Genomic DNA, 20,066 nt, shown 5'->3' with positions numbered 1-20,066 from the left:
GGTTCAAAGCTTGCTGTAGCTATTGTAAGACAGCAATCTCTCCAAGCATCCTCTGTAGAAGGGAACAGAACTACCTACCTCATACAGCTGTTGTCTTAAGGTAAAGATTAAAGAAATCACTAATGAAAAATCTAGCACTGCATCTGGCTACTTTTTGTTTTTGTCAGCACTACGTATAAATTCTCTTTTCTACTAACAGTATCTTACAACTTCATGATCCCAATGAGCCTAAGCCCTTACAAAGTAGGGGAAATGTCTGTACATATCTGTACGTAGCAAAGATTTGGAAAATCCAAATGCAAAGTTTAATTTGCTTAAGGCTCTTTAATTATTGGTCACATTGATGGTTTCCTTACCAAATTAACATGCTTAATATTTGATGTTAAATTTTAAGCACAGCATACTCAAACTTGTTAAAATATACCAGCTGAATTTATTTTAGAAGGCTTAATTTTCCTATCATTGGAAGAAAATGTAGTAAAATTACAGAAGTCTTCTGACAAGGCTTTTGGTCTTATGAGCCAAAGAAACCACACACGGTACAAATTTTTCAGTGTAACCTTAGCCCTGAAGTACCATTACATCTTGATTGTAACAGCACCTCGTGTTTGCCCGATAAAGCACACATTATATGAGAGACTAGTGCTTGAGACATTGTCGAATGCTTTGAATACTTTTGTTAATTCTCCCCCATTTCAATTCCTCAACCATCGTTTTTGCCTCTAGCACAAAAAGTATTCTTTAGGCCTTCACATTTCCACACTTCTAGAGGTTGAAATGTAACAGCAAATATATACCCTATTCGCACGCTGCCACATGTTCATTTGTATGCATTAAACTCATTTGTGTTTAACTGCAAAGAGACTGTCCATATTAATAACATAAGAATATCTGATGTGACATCAACAATGGAGACTGAGGTTAAACAAAATAATTTCACAAAAGTGATAGAGCTCTGGTTGACAATATCTAATGGACATCATTTACTATCATATTACAAGCCAGAAACAGCAACATATATGTTAGGGGGTATTAATATTTTCTAAAATTACGCATTTTTAATCTAAAGAGCCAGTAACTTTTAATTGTGAGGAAGGACCACGAGTCCGCACGAGCACTTGGCATCCCCTGACACAGCACACAGATAGTTCTTTGGGCGGTTCTCGTCTGTCTTCTCCAACAGCGAGGACTTCGTAAGAACTTAGTTTCACTCACCACTGAATCCCTAACTCATGTGTTTCAGGTAACAGTGGCTGGCATAGGTGCTCAATGGGTATTTATTGAATGAACCCCCATCTCTCCCATCCCCAACTCATATCCCCTAAAATATAATTATTTTCTCAAAGAGTCCAAGAGTATTGACTCACACCAGGCCTTCCATTTATTTCAGGGTCTTTGAAGTCATAGGTTGGGGTCTAATCTATGTAGCCAAGCTTTTTAATTCAATAGTAATCAGCCAAATCTAGTTGAACCATTCAGATTACTATGTGTAATCCTAAACATACATTATCTATCTATACCTATATCTATCTATCTGGCCTCTAATCTGGGGACTTGGTGGGCCCTGGCATTCCTAAAATAGTCACCAATCTCCTTTACTGCTATATATACTTCAGGTCCATCACCTCTGGAATATTCTTCTCTCTTATTGTTTCCCCACCAGTCTTCTACCTCTCAGTGTAAGGGTTATTTCCTCAAGGAATCCTGCCCTGTTCCCTGCTCCCTCATCCACAACGTTCAGTATTGTCCTTCCTTGTAGTCTCAACACTTTGCGATGACGTCTTGTGTAATTACTTGGTGATTGTGAATGTTGAAGAATGAGCTGGATGAGTCCATCAGTGATTAGCCCAGCAAATACTAAGAACAACAAAGAGAAGTAACTGGGCATTGTAGGCCCTAACAGGCCCATCACTGGAAAGCACGGTAACAATGAGGGGGCTACTACAGTCATCTGTATTTCACTTCACTCATTCATTCATTCATTTATTTTGAGACAAGAGTCTTGCTCTGTCACCAGAGCTAGAGTGCAGTGGCGTCATCATAGCTCACTGCAACCTCCAACTCCTGGGCTCAAGTGATCCTCCTGCCTCAGCCTCCCAAGTAGCTGGGACTACAGGTACATGCCACCACGTACAGCTAAATTTTCTATTTTTTGTAGAGACAGGGATTCGAACTCTTGGCCTCAAGCCTCAGCCTCCCAGAGCGCTAGGATTACAGGCGTGAGCCATCACACCCAGCCACAGTCCTCTTTAAAGAAAAGTTTTTAATTGTGATAAAATATCCCTTATTGTTTCAAACAGGGAAATAAAAATCATCCTAGGGCTTTTGTCTCCTACTATCTTGGAGCTCTGTTCCTTAAAACAAAACAAAACAAAACAAAAAAGCAAAAAAAGGTCACACGGGAAGAGAAAGATTTGCTTACACACAAGATACTCAGACAACAGATAATTCGAGAGACCTTCAGAACTGGGAGGTGGTGTTTCACAGCAGTGAAAAGGGTGCACTGAATAGAAGATCCGGGCTCCTGGCTCCTCTGCTTACTGACTAAATATCCTGAGTAAGTCTTTAATATGTCTGGGCCCTCAGTGTCTCCATCTGCAAAATGGGGAAACAAAACCTATTGCATGGGGCACCATGAGGACAGAATGAAAGAACCAATGACAAAGTACTCTGTGAATGAGATGTCACACAAAGACAATGGCAGGAAGCAGAAGCATCATCTGGGCCAAAGCCCAGCCCTCAACCAAAGAACCATGTACATGTCCCAGAAAGAACAGGGAACATGGAACCAGGAGGGTAATTTTTCTGTTTTGTTCTAATGCCCCTGAGATGCACGGATTTAATCCGCCACATTGACTCTTCTTGTAAAACTGCTCAGCTACTCAGAAGAGTCATCCCGCGGGCCGCGTTCTCTTCCCTGGTCTCGGCAGCCCCTTTTCTTATACCTGTTCTGATGGGCCCAATCTATATACTTTTCCCCCTAATTCTGAAGCAGCTCTATTTTTCTGCCAGCTTCAAGTTCATAATTCGTGGAGAAGGACATCAGTGGGCCACCTCTGGGTTCCCCGTCTCCACCCTCGTGATGGCTGGTCAAGCCCCTCTGCCCGGGGCACCTCCCCCACCCACCCAGGCTTTCCACTTTCCACTGGACTAAAGGTCAAACACTCCTGGGAGAGGTCACCTCCAACTGTTCGGTATCTCAGTTATTTGCCACAGACTGTGGACTCGTTGGTGACACTTTTTCCTGATAACAGAATGACAGCAGGGCAGGCAACACACAGAGAGCATGGGACCTCTGTGCTTCGGGAAGCCCCTGTGGTGGGTGGGATGGGGTGAGGCGCAGGACGTGGAAAGGAGTTTGTACGGATCCCAGAGACGCACTCAGGATTCCTTCCGCGTTGCCTTGGGCTGCTCACCCACACGCAGATGCAGCCTCACACTCACAGCCAAGGAGTGGGTGTGAAGAAAGGGTACGGGGCTTGCGGGGTGGGAAAGAAGGGAGGATCACATATGTACGTGAAATGCCTGGCTGGGAAACAATGGGACGATGGGTACAAGATGGGGTGGGGGGAGGAGGAAAAGAAGAAAATGACAAACAGAGTCCAGATGCCAGTGTTACTGGTATTTATGACATTATAATGCATCACATTCTACATCTAACTGTTCAAATACCACTTTGTTACTTCTTAAGAAGAACAACTTGCTATCTTGAGAAAACAGGTTTGGAAAGGCAGTATGGAATAATGGCTAAATGTTTAGGCTGTGCAGTTTTAAAGACTTGAGTTTGAAGCTCTAATCCATCTGACTTTAACTGCGTGACTTTGGGGAAGTTATTTAACCTCTGTTTCCTCATCTATTAGATGGTTCCTAACCTCACAGGATTTTTGCAAGGATAAAATACGATCGTATATCCAAATAACTTTGCACAGAACCAGCCACTAGCAAGATTCAATAAATGTTACTAGCCTGGAGGCCGAGGTGGGAAGATTGCCTGAGCCCAGGAGTCTGGGACCAGCCTGAGCAACATAGTGAGACCTTGTTTCCACAAAAAATTTTAAAAGTAGCCAGGTGTGGTGGTGCACTCCTGTAGTCCCAGCTGCTTGGGAGGCTGAGATGGGAGGATCACCTGAGCTATGATCGCACCACTGCACTCTAGCACGGACAGAATGAGATCCTGCTTCACTTCAGAGCCAGCTCTGAAGCTCGGAAGTTCTATGTTCTTGCCAATACCTTTTTGCTTGGCTACCTTTCCCAGGTCTGTTCTCACACAGGGTATTTGTCAGGTACAAAGGCAGGGGAAAAAGACATAAGACAGAGGAGTGAGAAGGTAAACAGGAATGGGAAGCAAATCCTGGATTCCAGACACAGCTCTCTGGGCACACTCACCGAGTCTGGGTCTCGCTGCTGTTCGAGAAAAGCTGAAAATTCCACCAGGCGAAGCTTGGTTGTGCCAATGGATCGACCCTGCCAGGCGGGGACCGAGGGAGCTGGGGCTGACGCAGGCTCAAACCCTGAAAGACCAATCGTCACCTTAAAACGTGGCCTCTCCTTGCCTCCCCTCAGGCCTAAGGCCAAGACCAGGGCAGGGCTCTATGGTGACCCTGTAGGAAAGGCCAGGAGGTCCCTCTCCGGCATCTGGGGGTAAACTCAGGGAGGTGGTAGTGGCATTCTGGCCAAGGATCCCAGAGACAGTGACCAGCCAGATAAGCACGATGCATGTACTCCTCATAAAGCCACCTAAGCCACTAAGGTTCAGGGCTGTGGCATGAGGACATCTGATCTCAGACAAAGGGGCACAGCTGGAATCACTTCCAGCTGGAAGCCAGGAAGGACTGAGGAGTCCGCAGTGCAGGCTTCCAAAGACTTCCCAAGAGCCCCTGACATGCGTGCACGTCTTGTGTTTGTCCACCTCCTTTCTTAAGACTGTGGTCACCAGCACTAGAGAATATTCTTCCAGAATGCTCCATGGCTTTGGAGCAGAGGGCAATGTGAGAATGCATTTTCAGTCTACGGAACCTACAGTGCAGAGCAGTGACTTTCGTACCGTAACCTGAGCAGGGTAACTGAGTAACTGTGTGAGGGGTGGGGAGGGACTGGTGGGCAGGCCAGACTTGTGCTTTCTACTTGGGGTTTCCATGTAAGCTCTCCTTTAAAGAAAAGGTACTAGGAATTGAAATCTACTTATCTAAGAAAGGTAAATAAAGCCGTATCTGCCTGCAAGACTTGGACTGCCCAATTCTGCCAGTTTAAGATGAGGAAGGAGCCACAGCAACTTCCCCCTCTAGGGATGATCAATGTCTCAAGTGAAAGTGATCAGGCCTCCTATTTCTTTAAATACCCGACTTACAAGCTCCTGGGAGATAACTGAAGGGCATCGGGACCTAGCAGGGACACCCCCGTGGCCCTCCCACGCTAACCCCTGATGTAAGTAAGGAGGGCAGGATGGCAAGGGGGTGTCCACATCCTGCAAGTCAAGGGAGCCGTGTGGCTGTGACAAAGACAAGCATCTCCCCACTCTGGGGACAAAGTGACAGGCCCAGCCGTCAGTTGCATGGGGCTGTGCCCCCAAGGGGGAGTCCCAGGGAGACTCACCTGGAATGGGGGCCGTGACCGCTGGTTGGATGGGGTAGGCCTGCTGCACGAACGGCTTGACGCTGGGGACAGAGAGGTGGACAGAGTCAGAACTGCATCCAGAGCAGCAGCTATTACCCAAGCCTCTCCCTGTGGGAGGTCCCCACCACTGCGTCCCCTTCCTGCAGGTGGTAGCACGACCCAGGTGGAGCTCTACCCCAGGCACAGGCAGTTGCTCTGTCCAATTGACAGCGGCCAGGAGCACACTAGGGATCAACCACCAACCCCACTGACAGTTCAGTGGGACGAGCTGGACAGATGTCAGTCTGACTTCCATGTGCTGTGACATCTACCTCTCTCAGTCCCTGCAGAGACTGAGGTCAGCTGTCACCATTTCCAGGCAAGGGGTGGGATATGCTTCAGGCTCTCCTTCTCCAGGCCAAATAGTTCCAGTTCTTTTGACAACATATAGGCAGGATTTCCTTTCTACTTCCATCCCCAAATTGCCCTTCTGTTCAGGTTTACTGAGCTTTCTCCCCTTGCCCACACGGCAGCAGCAGCATTTTCTATCAGCCGCCCACCCCAGGGAAAGCCGGGATGGAACGGGCTATACGATCACCTCCACGGACCACTCTCAGGCTGGGAAGACCCCAGGCTCTGCCTCCAACCCCACGAAGGGACAGGGACCCACTTCCTCTTTCCAGCTGAATGACTGCAAGTACTTAAGGTGGGAGTCAGGCGCGTACTCCCCTCTCAGATCTGAGAGGTCAGTCTCTCTCCTGCCATTGGCCTCAGTAAGAGGAGGATGACTTCCGGGATCTCCGTGTAACCCTCCTTTCTCCTCCAAGCCCCAGGACAGCCTGGTTCTGGGAGAACTTGCCCCAGGGTGGGCTGTGACCAGCCCCTTGCTGTCAGTGCCAGCCCCTCCTCAGACTTACTCTTGCGAGGATCCTGGCTGCCCTGTTTGGATCATTCCCGGCCAGAACTGGAAGGCAAAACACAAAGGCCTCAGGATTATGAGTTTACTTCAAAGCACAGTTCAGGATGTGTAGGCATCGCAACCTTGCTAACGGACTGTAGGTTCCCGTCACCCACCAGAATCACCTTCCCCGAGTGCAAATGGGGTCAGCACTATGCACAAGACCACACCCCACACCCCTGGCATCCAGGACTCCCCTGAGATATTCCGTCCTGAAAATGCCTCCGAGGGCAGGGGCAGGCAGCAGCTCTTCAGCGTTCTCAGGAAACCTAACAGAGCTCTGGAAGTACTGTGGGGGGTTCACAAATATTTCGAAGGACTGCTTTATCCAAGCACCCACACATCTTCCTCTCCCCCACCCCGTTCTGAAGCCCTCCCTGTGTAATATTCTGCCTCCACGGCACCGAAGGCCCAGCAGGACACAGAATAAAGCTAGAACAAGACGGCCAGAAACAGGCACGGTGGTGTCTATGGTCCCAGCTACCCGGGAGGCTAAGGCAAGAGGATCACTTGAGCATAGGAGTTCAAGTCCAGCCTGGGCAACACAGAAAGACCCTCATGGCTTAATAAAAAAAAGGTAGCCAGAAGCTCCGAGAGGCAACACAGGCATCTTTGCTGGGAGCTTCCCTGATGCTTCTGCTGCCCGCCGGAGAGGGGAAAGCAGCCTTTGGAGTCACGCAGCCATGGTTTGAATCCTGACATCACTATCCATTCAGCTATGATTAAGTCACCTAAATTCTTGTTTTGCTACTAAATAAACTCAGCTTTCTCATCTGCAAAATGGCAATAATAATAGGTCTTTAAGATTACTGTGAGGATCAAATGAGATTATAAAAATGCTTCTCAGCCCTTGAGAAGGCCAGAATGAAAATGTTAATAGAACACCTTGTACCCCTTCAGCGGCTAGTTGCCCTAAAGTGACCCTAAAGACAGAGGGGCAGAGACCAAGGGCCAGGAAAAAGATAAAGAGAGCAGAAGAGGCAGATCACAACCAGAAAGGCACCGGGGCTTAACTCATGTCTTTAGGGACTAAGGATTTCTTCCTCTTCCTCCCTTTCTGCTTTCTCCCGCCTCCTCCTTCTCTCTTCTCCTCCTCTCTTCCTCCTCTACCATCCCTCACTCTTCCTCTCCTTCTCTCTAATCCCAGCTCCCTCCTCTTCTTTCTTTCACCACTTTACACCCAGCATCAGTTCACCATCAGGTGGTCCTTGGCCTCTTGCACACCTGACCCAAGTGACAAGAAGTGCCAGGTGGAAGGCTGAATGCTGGCCTTCGCCAACCCCAACCCCAGCGGCTGTCATTATCGCACTGGGCTCATGACTTACCCCCGGCGCCCCCGGGAAGGTCGGGCGTGGAATCCCAGGCAGCCCCAGCTTGTTGTGAATGGCAGTGGCCGAGACGATCTGGGCTGAGGACATGGCCGCCATGTGCTGCAAGGCCTTATCCTTTGCAGTCTGATCCTTGAAGGTGACAGTGACACACCGACTTAATACAGAACGCATGGCTACCAGACAGGTGAAACAGGCACAGCCACGAGCACATGGACTAAAATACAGAGCCACAAAAGAGGCTAAAAAAGCAAACATGCATGGATAAATAAACACAGCCAGAAGGCTAAAACACACTCAACCTACCGCAGCTCTGAACATTTACAGAGAATACCCAGCGGGGCAAGGTGTTTTTGCTTGTTTTATTTTTTTTTAAAGAATTAAATCCATGTTCTAATAGAATGTAAAGCCTCTGGGGGGGAGGGGGGTGGACAATGTATTTGTTTATTTTTCCAGCTTCCAGAAGGAGATTTCTCCAATTACGTTAACATACTCAAGGAGGAAGGGGGGGGGGAAAGGGCCCTGCTATAACTGATGGCAGGAGGGGTGAGTGAAGAGGTGTGGCTGTGGATTGGGGTAGGACAATCCTCAGGGCTCGGGAGCCCTTTCTGTGTGTGTGCTGGCCACCACAGGGCCACAGTCCCAGGAGCTGCTAGGGCGCGAGGCCTGGAAGCTCTGGCAGACATGTGGTGGGGGAAGGTCAGAAGCCGCGGGTGGGTGGGGGCGGAGGGGGTGACGGGCCAAGCAGCATGCTGGCGGGGCGCATGCTTTCTCAGGTATCCCCGCCGTGGGTCTAAGGCTACATGGGTTCTTATAAAGCCAAGAACACAGGGGATGCTACAGGTAAGTGGTTTCCCCTTTTCCTAAATGGGTCTTTTCTAGAAAAGCCAAGGCTGATAACACAAAGCTAGCCAAAAAAGTCTGCCAAGCACAGCTAAAATATAGAATATACTCAGTTTGGCGAAAATACTTACCATGCTTGTTACCTGGATACAATAATAAACAATTTGTTAAAAGGATTGCGTACAAAGGCAGGGTTATTTTTCTTCTTCAGTTAAAAAAATATATATATGCATACAAACACATACTACTTGGGTACAATAAAATGCACAGAAGTGTGGGGTCTTTCTTTTCACATTTTAGGAAGAATGTGTGATCCAGATAGCTATCTAGAAATGCAATTATCAGGAAGAGCACCTAACAACAGCAACAATCAAAAAACTACCCCAGCTCCATGGAGCTGGTTCTGTGGCTTCCCCAGGACAGATGGAGACGTGGTCAGACCCCTGGCGTGTGATGAGCCCCGTGGGCACAGGCAGGGCTCCAAGCTCGGTGAGCACAGAAAGGCTTCTGGTTGCTAGTAGAGGATCTATACTCCGGGCCCGGATGCCATCAAAGCAGGAACAATATGGTGACATGAAAATAAAAAGGGCGCCCTCCACAGCTGCCCTTCAGGGCTCAGACAGTCAGGGAAGGTCAAAGGCAGCTCCTGGATAAGAGGCTGGGCTCCAGCTGAGAGGGCGCTTCAGTGTTTACAGATGCGACCAAAGGTGATGAAGAAACACGCAGAGGTGCCAAAGGCAAGGCCAAAGGGGGTTAACCCCCCCCCCAAAACCTACAAAACTACTACTAGGAGCTTCTAGGAAAGATCTACTAGGTGCTCCCAAGGTGTAGACACTGCTTTGACCCATAACTGCCTGGAACACCACAAAAAGCTTATGTTACCCCTTGAAAAAGAGCCAAAAAAAAGGGGGAGAAGAAAAGGAAAAAGAGCCTAATGCGTGCATAAATTTTAATGTTTTATGTAGTTCTCTGGCCCGTAACTGAAAAGCCAACAAGCAGCAGCAGCCGCTTTCCAGGGATGTGCAGGTCATGAGAGCACCTGCAACGGCCCCCGCCACAGCTGACTGCACCATGAGGGCCTCGGAAGCCCGCAGGATGCCACTGGGCCCCCACAGAACGGCCGGGCAACCCTAGTGTGACTCTTTTGCTACTCTGTCATCTCCTCATCAGACGGCATTCCTCTGAGTGCAGGCTCCATTGGCTAATCTGTCAAACGCCCTAACCCAAAGCTAGCTTCCCCAGGTAACTTTTTTTTTTTTTCTTTTAAGGATCTAAAACATTTCAGATACTGAGGATGTCAGAAAAAAGGCAAATGTTGAAGTAGATGGGATTTTACGATAAGCTGATTGGCAGTGTACATGTGCCCTAAAGCTGAACTGAGCCCAGCACACAGATCTCGGTGCCAGTCGCCCACTCTGAGCTGGCCCCTGCCCGGCCTGACCCTCAGGGGGTAATCCAGGGACAGAAAACACGGCTCCAGTCCACCTACTGCATTCACTGTCTAGAACTCCCCAACTCACATTCACCGGTTTCCCTTTGGGCTCCAGCCCCCACGCCACTTAACCCCTAATTGAAGGTTAGAAATGCTCTCAAGGCAACCTCTGGAACTGAGTTCACGGCACAGGTATGACCACAGGCGCCTTCCTCAGCACAGAACAAGCCTTGCGACTTCTCTGAGGCCCAGGTCAGGGGGCTCAGAAAATGGCAGCCCAGACGTCTTGCCTGCCTGGCAGATGCATCTGAGGAGTAACTACAAAAGAGCTTGTGGGCTTGGCTCTACTCCAAAAGATCACCACGGGGCCTCTCCCAGACCTGAGAGTTCTGTGTTTCTGAAATGCTGGTGACGGGGCGATTCTGCTTCCCCGAAGGCAGAGTGCGTCTGTGCACGCTCAGGTGGGGCGACTCACGAATCCCAAGCCCAGGTCCAAACGGAGATGGGTTCCCTGCATCTCTGCAACCCACTTTATTCTAGTAAGAGCTGCCTGAAATGTTTCCCTTTGCTAGGCTTATTGAAAAGTTCTTCTAAATGTTTATGAAAGGGAAATCGGTCAACACAGGAAAGGGGAACAGTAACTATGCCTGCTGCTTACGTCACACACCTTCAGCATATGATCGCTCTCCTCTGTTAAATGAAGTAAGGTCTGACTCTCTCATTACCAGAACTCTACCAGGTACCTAAATGAAAACAAGAGCTCAAAAGCAGCAGAGCAAATCAACTGCATTTATGGCACCAACTTGCTCTGTGACCATAAAAGGCCGACCTGCCAGGGAGCGGGAGACCCGGTTCCAAATCTGCCTGCCTGACAGTGATGAGCTGTGTTACGTTGGGCAAATCATTTAACACCCTCTACTTTTCTTCATCTACAAAATAAAGAGTTGCACTTTATTCTCTAATGTATGTTCTTCTGGTTCTAAAAGTGTTTGTTGCTATGAGGGCAAGTTCCATCATAAAGAAATACATCTTGATACATAAATAGCAAAAAAAAAAAAAACCCACAAAAAACCTACTAGTGAGAAAATAGGATGTTAAAATTTAGGCAGCTCTTGGCTGCCTGTCCTAACAGGAAAAGCCAAGTTTGGTAAGGAAGTTTTATCTCAAGTAGAGGTTCTTCTACTTGACCTACCTATTTGAGAATAGGCAATTTTCTGCAAATGGACTAAAATGTCTACACCAGTGATTTCCTATCTTTTGTAGTAGAGCTACTGACTACTCATTTAATTTTATAACATCTCCCCTTTATCTATGATACATATTTGAAAATTAAAAGGACCGAGATTTTTTGTTTAAAATCTAAAGTAACCCTGGAGATAATAAGCACCAGCCGGGCTATCTGGAAATCAGAACGGAGAGCCTGGCTGCACACCCACTTATCCTGAAACGGGAGTGCGGAAGGATGCCAAGCTAAAGAGATTTCAATGGGAGGATCTCTAAATTGTCGTTTTCAGTGCAGAGATACATGCCCGGCTTTGAAAAAATTATAACTCTAAGTGTCAGACCTGAGTAAATTGCTCCTCTCTGTCACTCTGGTCTAACATCCTAGACTTTTTACACATTCCACTTTACCCTTCCCCACTCGCCCCCACTCTAAAGAGGAGGGCAGTAATTTATCCAAACAAGGGGAGCGTCAATAAATTTAAAAACACATGCTACACTTCTACATGGTATTAATTCTATTCTACAGCATTTTTACATCACCATTTCTGAAATGTGCATGAGATTTACAAAGGATGAACACATCGTTTTATCTTGAAAAACTGTTAATAAGTCAATACTGAATTATGCTGTATGATGTCTTAGATCACAGAAAACATTCTGAGTGTGTGCATGTGTAAATATGAGCACGAATAATAAAAACATGTCCTAGATAAAAGCCTGGACAAGTTTACATTGACTCCTTATTACTGATTTTAAGTTCCTCTATCCCTAAGACTACAAAAGCTGCATGTTTCGCGAGTGGGAGAAGAAAAGGGAAATCTCCCTTTTCCATTTGAACCTTAACACAAGCCCATGACCTGCACGGTGGAAACCACTTATGGAGCAGAAATGGTGGGGTCTCTAGACTGTTGATGGGAAGGGGATTGATGCTAAGAACAAATGGTCCAACTGACCTGAGAATGGGGCAGACGAAGCACTCTGACTCATCACCTACCCTGCTTTCTTCACTATCCAGTTTCTGGAACACCACATTGTCAGTGGTCTCACCGCCTCTGCCATTGTTATCACGCATAAACTCCTCAGCCTGAAGCCTTTCAGATTGTTGTGGTTACTAAGTAAACAGGCTTTCATATTTCATGAAGCAGAGCAAGGCTGCTGCTGTAACCCTCTGTTCTGCTGACTGCCTCCTGTTTTTGGTTGAAATGGATGAATGTCTGGAAAATGTCTAACATGTAATATACATGACAGGAAGGCAGCAAGATCACAAATGCACATGGCTGGAGTGGTATGCTCTTAAAACCTGCGGACGTCTCAGGGATCAGTCTGGACATTACAGGAGTCTTGTTCCCCTCTCTTTCTCTTGCTTCACCAGCTTTTTTTTTTTTTTATTTTTTATATTGGATGCTGGTGGGTAGAAACCTGTTGATTATATTTTTTTTCCCATCACACAGTTTATTAATCTAATATGTGAGTGATCAAACATCTAGAACAATTACTATATATATATACACAAATGAGACTATACAGAATTTTACAGGTATAACACAGTATCTCTCATCCTATAACTATTTTTACTCAAAAATATACACTGGACATTATTCCATGATACAAATAATTATGAATATAGGATATCACCTTAATAACTGCTTGCATTTTACTCTATGTCTACTCCTAATTCATGTCACTGGGTTTCTGTTAGACTTTAAAATTATTTTCAGTTTTCACATCTATAAAAATTCTACTGTTGTTCATACTTCTGTGTTTTTGAATTTTCATTAGGAAAAATTCATGGAATAATGCAAGTTCTAAGAATATGTTCAATTTGCATTTAGATATTTGGCTTCACTAGCTTTTGATTATTCTGCAAAAACAATTATCTCATACTCTTTAGGCACTACCATGAACAAATTTTAAAGGTAATTTAAAAAGGTTAAATGCTTGCATATACTCTTTATATTCCACATATAGAATTTTAATGAACAGCATATGAAATCAATATATTCCAAACAGTTTATTCAAGGGCCATCATTTCAGAATTTAAAGACTCCATCTGATTTATTCACATAGAAGTCCACCAAGTACATCAGGAAATATATGTAAAGTCAAAATATGACCATGGATTCCAAAACTTTTGATAGCTATTAAATGTTTTCCTCCAAAAATACTTTTCCCAGCAATATAAAAATATAATGCAAGGAAGGAAAAGACAGCAATTTGCTTGCAAAATCACTTTTTCAGAAAAAGACAAAACACAAAATACTTCCCTAAGAAGTAATTTTGCAGATGTTGTTTCTAATCTTGCACTATGTGGATTCACATGACCTCTGCAATTATTAGCCGTACCCATGGAAGAGATAAACATCATAAAACTATATGCTGGTTTTGGAGAAAGGATGGAGGGCACTTGAATTTTTTCTAGCTATGATCTCTAATTTGCTTATTATTAGAGAAGGCAGGAGTAAATACAAAAGGGGGCTACTTCGGTCAGGCAACAGCTAAAGCTGAGGAGAGAAGGCACATTCATACTTCTCCTGACTTGCTGCCTAATGAGTAGCAATTAATTCATCTTATTGTATTTCCAAATGCCAAAGACTCCATTCACATCCAAGAAAAAAATGTTCAAGGCTTTTACCATTGTTCATTTTTAAATGTACTGAGCTATATTTGGCATATTATAATTGTCAATAGCATCTCCTTTAATTCTGATGTGGGGCTTAGCATCATAAAGGCTGTAGATGAGGAGTACAGACGGGAGACTCATAGGTGTGCCTGATGACTCTCTCCCAGGAGGACAGGGATTTTGATAGCTTCACGCCAGATGTAGGTGTTTGGGAAAAGACACCCTTCTGATCTTAGTCCCTTTTTCTCTGGGAGGTGACAGCAAGGGGCGGGAGGTAGATCTCCCCTGAGGCCAGAGGACCCCAAGCTGGCACCTGGCTCACGTCAAACTCCAGGGTGAGTATCAGCTCCCACTGCTCGTCTTCTCTGTTTCCTTCAGACACACAGATGCAATGCAGAAGGCTCAGTGGAGGGAAATGAGGCAAAGCACCCCAAGTCGGGGAAATGAACCCTCATCCTTGGCTTCACATACCCAGCTCAGTGCCCACAGCCTTGCCACTGGGTGAACTTGCAGTCTGTGGGGTCCACGTGCTCTCACTCAGGACCTGAAATGCTTAGGAGCCCTGGCCCTCACTACACAATCTGTGGGATCAATGTTATTCTAGGACATTATGTAAATTAGAGGCTGATTAAAAATGGGATTTCTCAATGAAGGGATAAAAATGTAGAATGAGGCTGTTTCTGTTGCCCATAAAAAGAAAATCCAGACCTGGCCCAGCTCACACAGAAAGGGAAACACAGTCAATGCTCTTGCTCACATCGTGAGCTCTGCATCACCGCAGTGTTGGGGAGATTCTAATTCTGTCATACCTAAGCATGAGAAATTGTCTCCAATCTTAGTTTTAATTCAGTTAAATTAAAAACAAGGTAGTAAAAATATCTTTGAGGAGAAAGCGTGTATGTCATGAATACAAAAGGACTCCCCAAAGTTTGGAAAAGGCCAGGAAAGACTGTACCATTTCCCAAAGCCAAGACAAGGCCAAGTGTTTTGGTGCTAACACAGACAAAGGAGGTTGTTGCTCAGGCTTTCTTTGCCCCATGTGCTGCTCACAGCCAAGTCCTGAAGGAGCAGAGGGGCTCGGGGGGCCGCGGGGAACACCACAGGATGAAGTGAGGTATGTCCATCTTGCCTGTGGACGGACTGATTCCCGGATGGATCAGTGAGGATACACACATGATTCAGCAGTGCGGACTTTAGCAATGCCCCAGTGAAGTTCTTGAACTTAAAAGACTTAAATCAACAATTTGAACTTTAAGCTCTCTGCTTATTGGAAGGAACAGCAGATTGTAAAGAATGGCCTGCCCAGAAATCAAATCACAGAGGCTACCAGGGCGAGAATGAAGAAAATGGCCCCAGGGGAGCACATGCGGCTCATAAATTAGTCACCAACGACTGGACATAATCAGAGAGGCTCAGGTCTTTTTCTGCTCTACTGGGATGGTGCAATGTCAGCAAGTGCAGGCTTTTCTTCAGTACGCATCCAGAGCCTGCCACGAATATGTCTGCTGCCTAAGATTATTCCTGCTGAGCTCAGGGCAGAGTGAAGACTCCCTTTCCTCTTAGTTTTGTCCCAAGTCACGCACTTGCCCAAACTCACTCAAGAAGTGAACCAGAAGTAGCCTGGTCCGTCTTCACAGAAAGATGAAGTTGGTCCCCAGAGCCTGGCTCCCACAAGCCTCAGAAGCCAGCAAATAAAGGATTGCCTTTTTGCTGCTAATGGGGACAGAAGGACAGGGTACGGACCACCTCTCAGGACAACTGAACATTTGGAGGAAGAGGCTGAGAGCGCACAATTCTACATAGGAACTCTGAGTAGGAAAGAAAAGACTGCTTAATGCACGGAGAATACTTCTGCAGTCTTTCTACATGCTGGTATAATAAATCTGCGGAGCTTAAAAAAAAAATAGCAACTTTTTGATGAATTAATAGTGAGCGAAATAATTCAAAGTAGAGAATAAGTCCTAAAGCTGCAAGCTAGTCCTCCGACCCGGCTGCTGCTCCTCACTATTCGATCGGAGATGCCAGTAAGGGACTAAACTAGGGGAAAGAGGGAGAGGGAGGGCATAAGTGAAACTGGTGCTGGTGACACTGCTGGTGAGATCTCTACCTCGGCATCCCCAAAGTGCTACATGCACATTCCATAGACCTATAAGCTCCCGGCACACTGTCACTGCATGGGTCCATGGGTCCATCTGCTTTATAACAAGAATCAGGCCTAGCTACAAAGCTGTGAGTCACCTACCACATACCTACCCTCCCCCCCCTTAGAGTGCTGGGTCCAAAGCACCCTGTCTGGGCAGGGCCCAACACATGGCATCCTTGTCCCTGAGAGTTACTCCCTCAAAGCTGAGCTCTCTTCTACACCAGCAGTTCGTACTCTTGCTTCAACATTTTGCTTAGTTGTTTTGAGGATTTAAAAAAAAAAAAAAACACCCCACAATACTGGATGTATATATTTCATTTCCAAAATTCTCATGCTCTGGCCACAAATGCCTTTTATTCCCTTAGTCCTCCTGCTTGCCAGGCTCTTGACTCTCAACCGCAATCTGCCGACCCCTCTGCTCTCCCAGTTTCTCTGCTCCTGGGTCATCGTCCCTTCATGTCATTCCCTCTCTACTTCAATCAACCCCTATATTTTCTTGCCTTTGCAACTCTCCCTCACTGTCATGGTCTGTATCCAAGGTCATTCCACACTGTTGGCCAAGTCTACCTTGGTTTAGGCTGCTGCAGATTACAGAGAAAAAGTCTCACATTGGTGCTAGCGGCCATAGTACAAATTCATGGTAGGCAATGGGTAAAAATCTAGGGGCAAAAGGAGAAGAGGGTTTTCACTGGATCTGACTTTCTCAGGGAAATAAATGGCAAGGAAAGACATTCTGGGTGGCATGGCAGGGTGGGAGAGATTGACTTTGATTTTGGTTGGAGAAGGAAGATGGATAAATGAATTTAGAAAAAGTACAGAATAACATTTTACCATTTGATTTCTTTCATTTTAGGAAACTTAATGGAAATATGTCAGAATGAAAATAATCATTTCTGGATAGTAAAAACATGAGTGCTTAACACGTCATTCTCTGTACTATTTAACTTTCATATATTTAAAATTCAATAACAAAAACTTTATAGTTAATTTTGATGCACACTCCCAGCTATTTACTATTACTTTAAGAGAACAGAACCTTTAATAAGGTAATTTTTTAATGCTGCTATTGAAAATCTTTCTGAAAAGTTTTGCTGTACTTTTCAGAATAAGGATAGGATTTATAAACATAACTTACTCTTTAAAAACAATGAGTTAGAGCACAGAGCAGGTAGAGTGGACAGGAGCGGGAACCAGCCAAGGATGACAGCTGAGCAGGGCCCCAGGGGTGGGTGGGCCCCTGGTCCAGTTCCGCACCTCTCACCCACTCTCATTGCAGCCTGGGGATTAGTCTTACTGCCTCCGGCTCAGCCTCCCTCTTATTAGCTATGCTCCAAAACACAGCTGGTGAGATGGATCCAAAGCATACATGTGAAGGACCCTGCATACTCCCCAAGGCTCCCAGATGAATCCTTGCTCTTCATCGGGATGACCCAGGGCTTTCCCGCCAGGATCACCCAAGTCTCCTTGCCCTTTGCATGCTTCTGACCGTGTTCTTCAAGGTTCCCCTAACACCCTCCATCTTACAGAAATTCCATGCCTCCCTCTATGCTCAGTTTTAAGGGCACCTCCTCCATGAAGCTTTCTTTAATTCTCTCATTCTCAGAATTAATCATTCCTTTCACTACCCTGTTTAATTTCTACTGCGGAGCCCCCTGGCTGCAGATGACCTATTGGAAAAATTACAGAAAAGTTTAGTGTTCCCCAAGAACACAGACCCTGCTTATTCAACTCCACATGCCCGACATCTACGGAACAGTCTACAGTACACTGGGTTCTCGATGAAAAGTTACTGGAGTCAATTAAGGAATCATTTTTGCGCTTTTCAAGTTCAAATCTATGTGGAAATCCTAAACTTTCACTAGCACAAATTTTCTTTACTAAAATTAAAATAAAATGAAAGTCTACACACTTTTGAGGTGATCTGGTCCTCAAATAAGCACTTTGAGAACCACTGCAGTTAGTAGGAGCATAAAGCTGACCTTTGGAACTTATTCCAAAAGATTTTCAAGAGGCTGACTTTTGTAGCTGGGATGACTCATCTGTCAATATGACATGAGAATGACCATTCTCTGAGTCTGTTTTCTTCACAGGAACAAGGAAGAACTTAGAAACTACAGAACTTAGAAATATGAGCTTTAAATGGGACACAGGAGCCGTCCTGCGGAGGCAGGGAGGGACAGAGTGAAAGGTAGTCACCTCCTCTTCCTTCTGCTTAAAGCAGGTGGTTTTTCAAACTTTATTCAACACAATAGCCAAAGAGGACATTACTAAGGATGCAAGAGAGTGGGCTTCAATTGTTTTGGGGGATGACCTCAACTTTCTGCTGCGAGCTTATCTCATTAGCTAGTGTGGGAGGCCAGGAGGACCATGGCTATCAGCCTGAACCTACGATGACTTTGGTGAAGTTCTCTGTCCCTGCCTCCTCACAAACGTGCTAGTGGACCCCAGAGCTGCACAGGAAGAAGGTGGATGGAGCAGTAAGACCCACCTGTCCTACAAGACCAACAGACCTGAGTCCATAGCCTGGGGTAAGGCCTGGCTAGAAAGGTTAAGGAGAGCATCACTGGTGACAAAGCAGCTCTGTGGCCAGGACCATGTCACCCTGAGTTCCTGATGACCACCACAGTGTGGATCCCAAATTAGGTCCACATTTTGAGCAAGGGCTCAAAGTTAAAATGTGAAGCTAAGTGAAGGGCTGGTAGCAAGGGCTGAATGGCCAGCTCCTAGATAATGTGAGGGGTGACAAATTATGCACAGTGCGCTGACATAAAGCCTTCTGCTTGAAAACCTTCTCCCACCTCCACTTGATGAAACCCTATCTGAAAGAGCATGAATTTAGGATTCAGAAAGATCTGAATTCAAATCTTGGCTTCACCACATACTAGGTAGGCTCAATGACGTTTGCTAAGTCAGTTACACTCTTTGAGCCCCAGTTTCCTCAATATTACTCCTCAGTATCAGAAGAATGGAACTCACTTTGTAGTGAGCCTAACGAGAGAACATGCCAGAGGCTCTGCATTACAGTAACTACTGTCCTCATGCCCAAACTCAGAAGTACATTCTCCATGCGGCTCATCCCTGGAATTCCCTCTCCATTTCCCTTTGGCTCTTCCTGCTAACACTTCCCCCAAGTGCCCTCTATTTCAGCTCCCATTTAAATGGCCAGCTCCCGGAATAGGGGGTTGGCTAACCGTCCACCACGAGGAACGCCATGCCTGGCACACTCAATTAGTATTAGCTTATGCAAAAACACAGGATTCCATTTTTCCAAGAATAATGTGGTAGGGAAGAAGGCAGGGGCTATAAGATGAAGGTGGTTCTTGAAGCTTAAATGCTGAGCCAGTTGTTATCCTACTGCCCGTTTCCGTCTCGTCCTAGTGCCTGCCCCAGAGGAGAGTGCCCCAGGGCTGAAAGTGGAGAGGAAAGTCGTCTTTTTTTATTTTTATTTTTTAATTTTTTAAGAACACAAATATAGCTGTGCATTTGTACGTAGGTATATGTGTAAAGCAACGGCAAAATTTGTTTTCTATGGAAGAACATTCTTCAAATCACCAAGTTAGAAAAAGAGCGCTTCCTATATCCCACAAGGGATCCCTTCTGAACAGGAGAGTTTTATTCATTCCTCAGGGCTTTCGTTCAGGGCTGCGTGCCCCGGTGAGTTGACAGGCACCACACAGACAGTGCAGAAAGAGAGCAATTCATAACATTGCCGACGGAAACACAAAATTGATATCTGTAAACTTCTTTGTACATCATTAATTCGTTAGCTCAGAGAAACTAGAAACAGAGTCAGAACTTGAGCAAACACTGGGGTAGGTACATCCATATAGAGAGTATTGCACTTTCGGTTAAAAAGCAAGATCTATGAGGTTATCTTAGTCTTCCAACTGCTCAGCCAGTGCAGCTAAAAGCCAGCCACCATCAGC

General features: G+C 45.9%; 1 protein-coding gene across 2 annotated transcripts in view; it reads right to left on the bottom strand.

The window, feature by feature from the left end:
- Window positions 1-20,066, bottom strand: part of TEAD1 (TEA domain transcription factor 1) — a 243,943-nt gene that overhangs the window by 41,741 nt on the left and 182,136 nt on the right. Inside the window, exons 5-8 of one of the 2 annotated variants that reach the window (XM_069469584.1) lie at window positions 7,876-8,010; window positions 6,510-6,556; window positions 5,593-5,654; window positions 4,387-4,511 (exon numbers count right to left, since the gene is read on the bottom strand). In XM_069469584.1, the coding sequence (XP_069325685.1) occupies window positions 4,387-4,511; window positions 5,593-5,654; window positions 6,510-6,556; window positions 7,876-8,010 (369 nt within the window). Of the gene's footprint in view, window positions 1-4,386; window positions 4,512-5,563; window positions 5,655-6,509; window positions 6,557-7,875; window positions 8,011-20,066 lie in introns of both variants that reach the window. The other variant, XM_069469583.1, reaches the window with a different exon arrangement.

Source organism: Eulemur rufifrons, chromosome 6 (assembly GCF_041146395.1).
Source record: "Eulemur rufifrons isolate Redbay chromosome 6, OSU_ERuf_1, whole genome shotgun sequence".
Lineage (NCBI taxonomy): Eukaryota > Metazoa > Chordata > Mammalia > Primates > Lemuridae > Eulemur > Eulemur rufifrons.
Note: the sequence above shows the minus strand (reverse complement) of the source record. Positions and strands in the feature narration are given on the sequence as shown.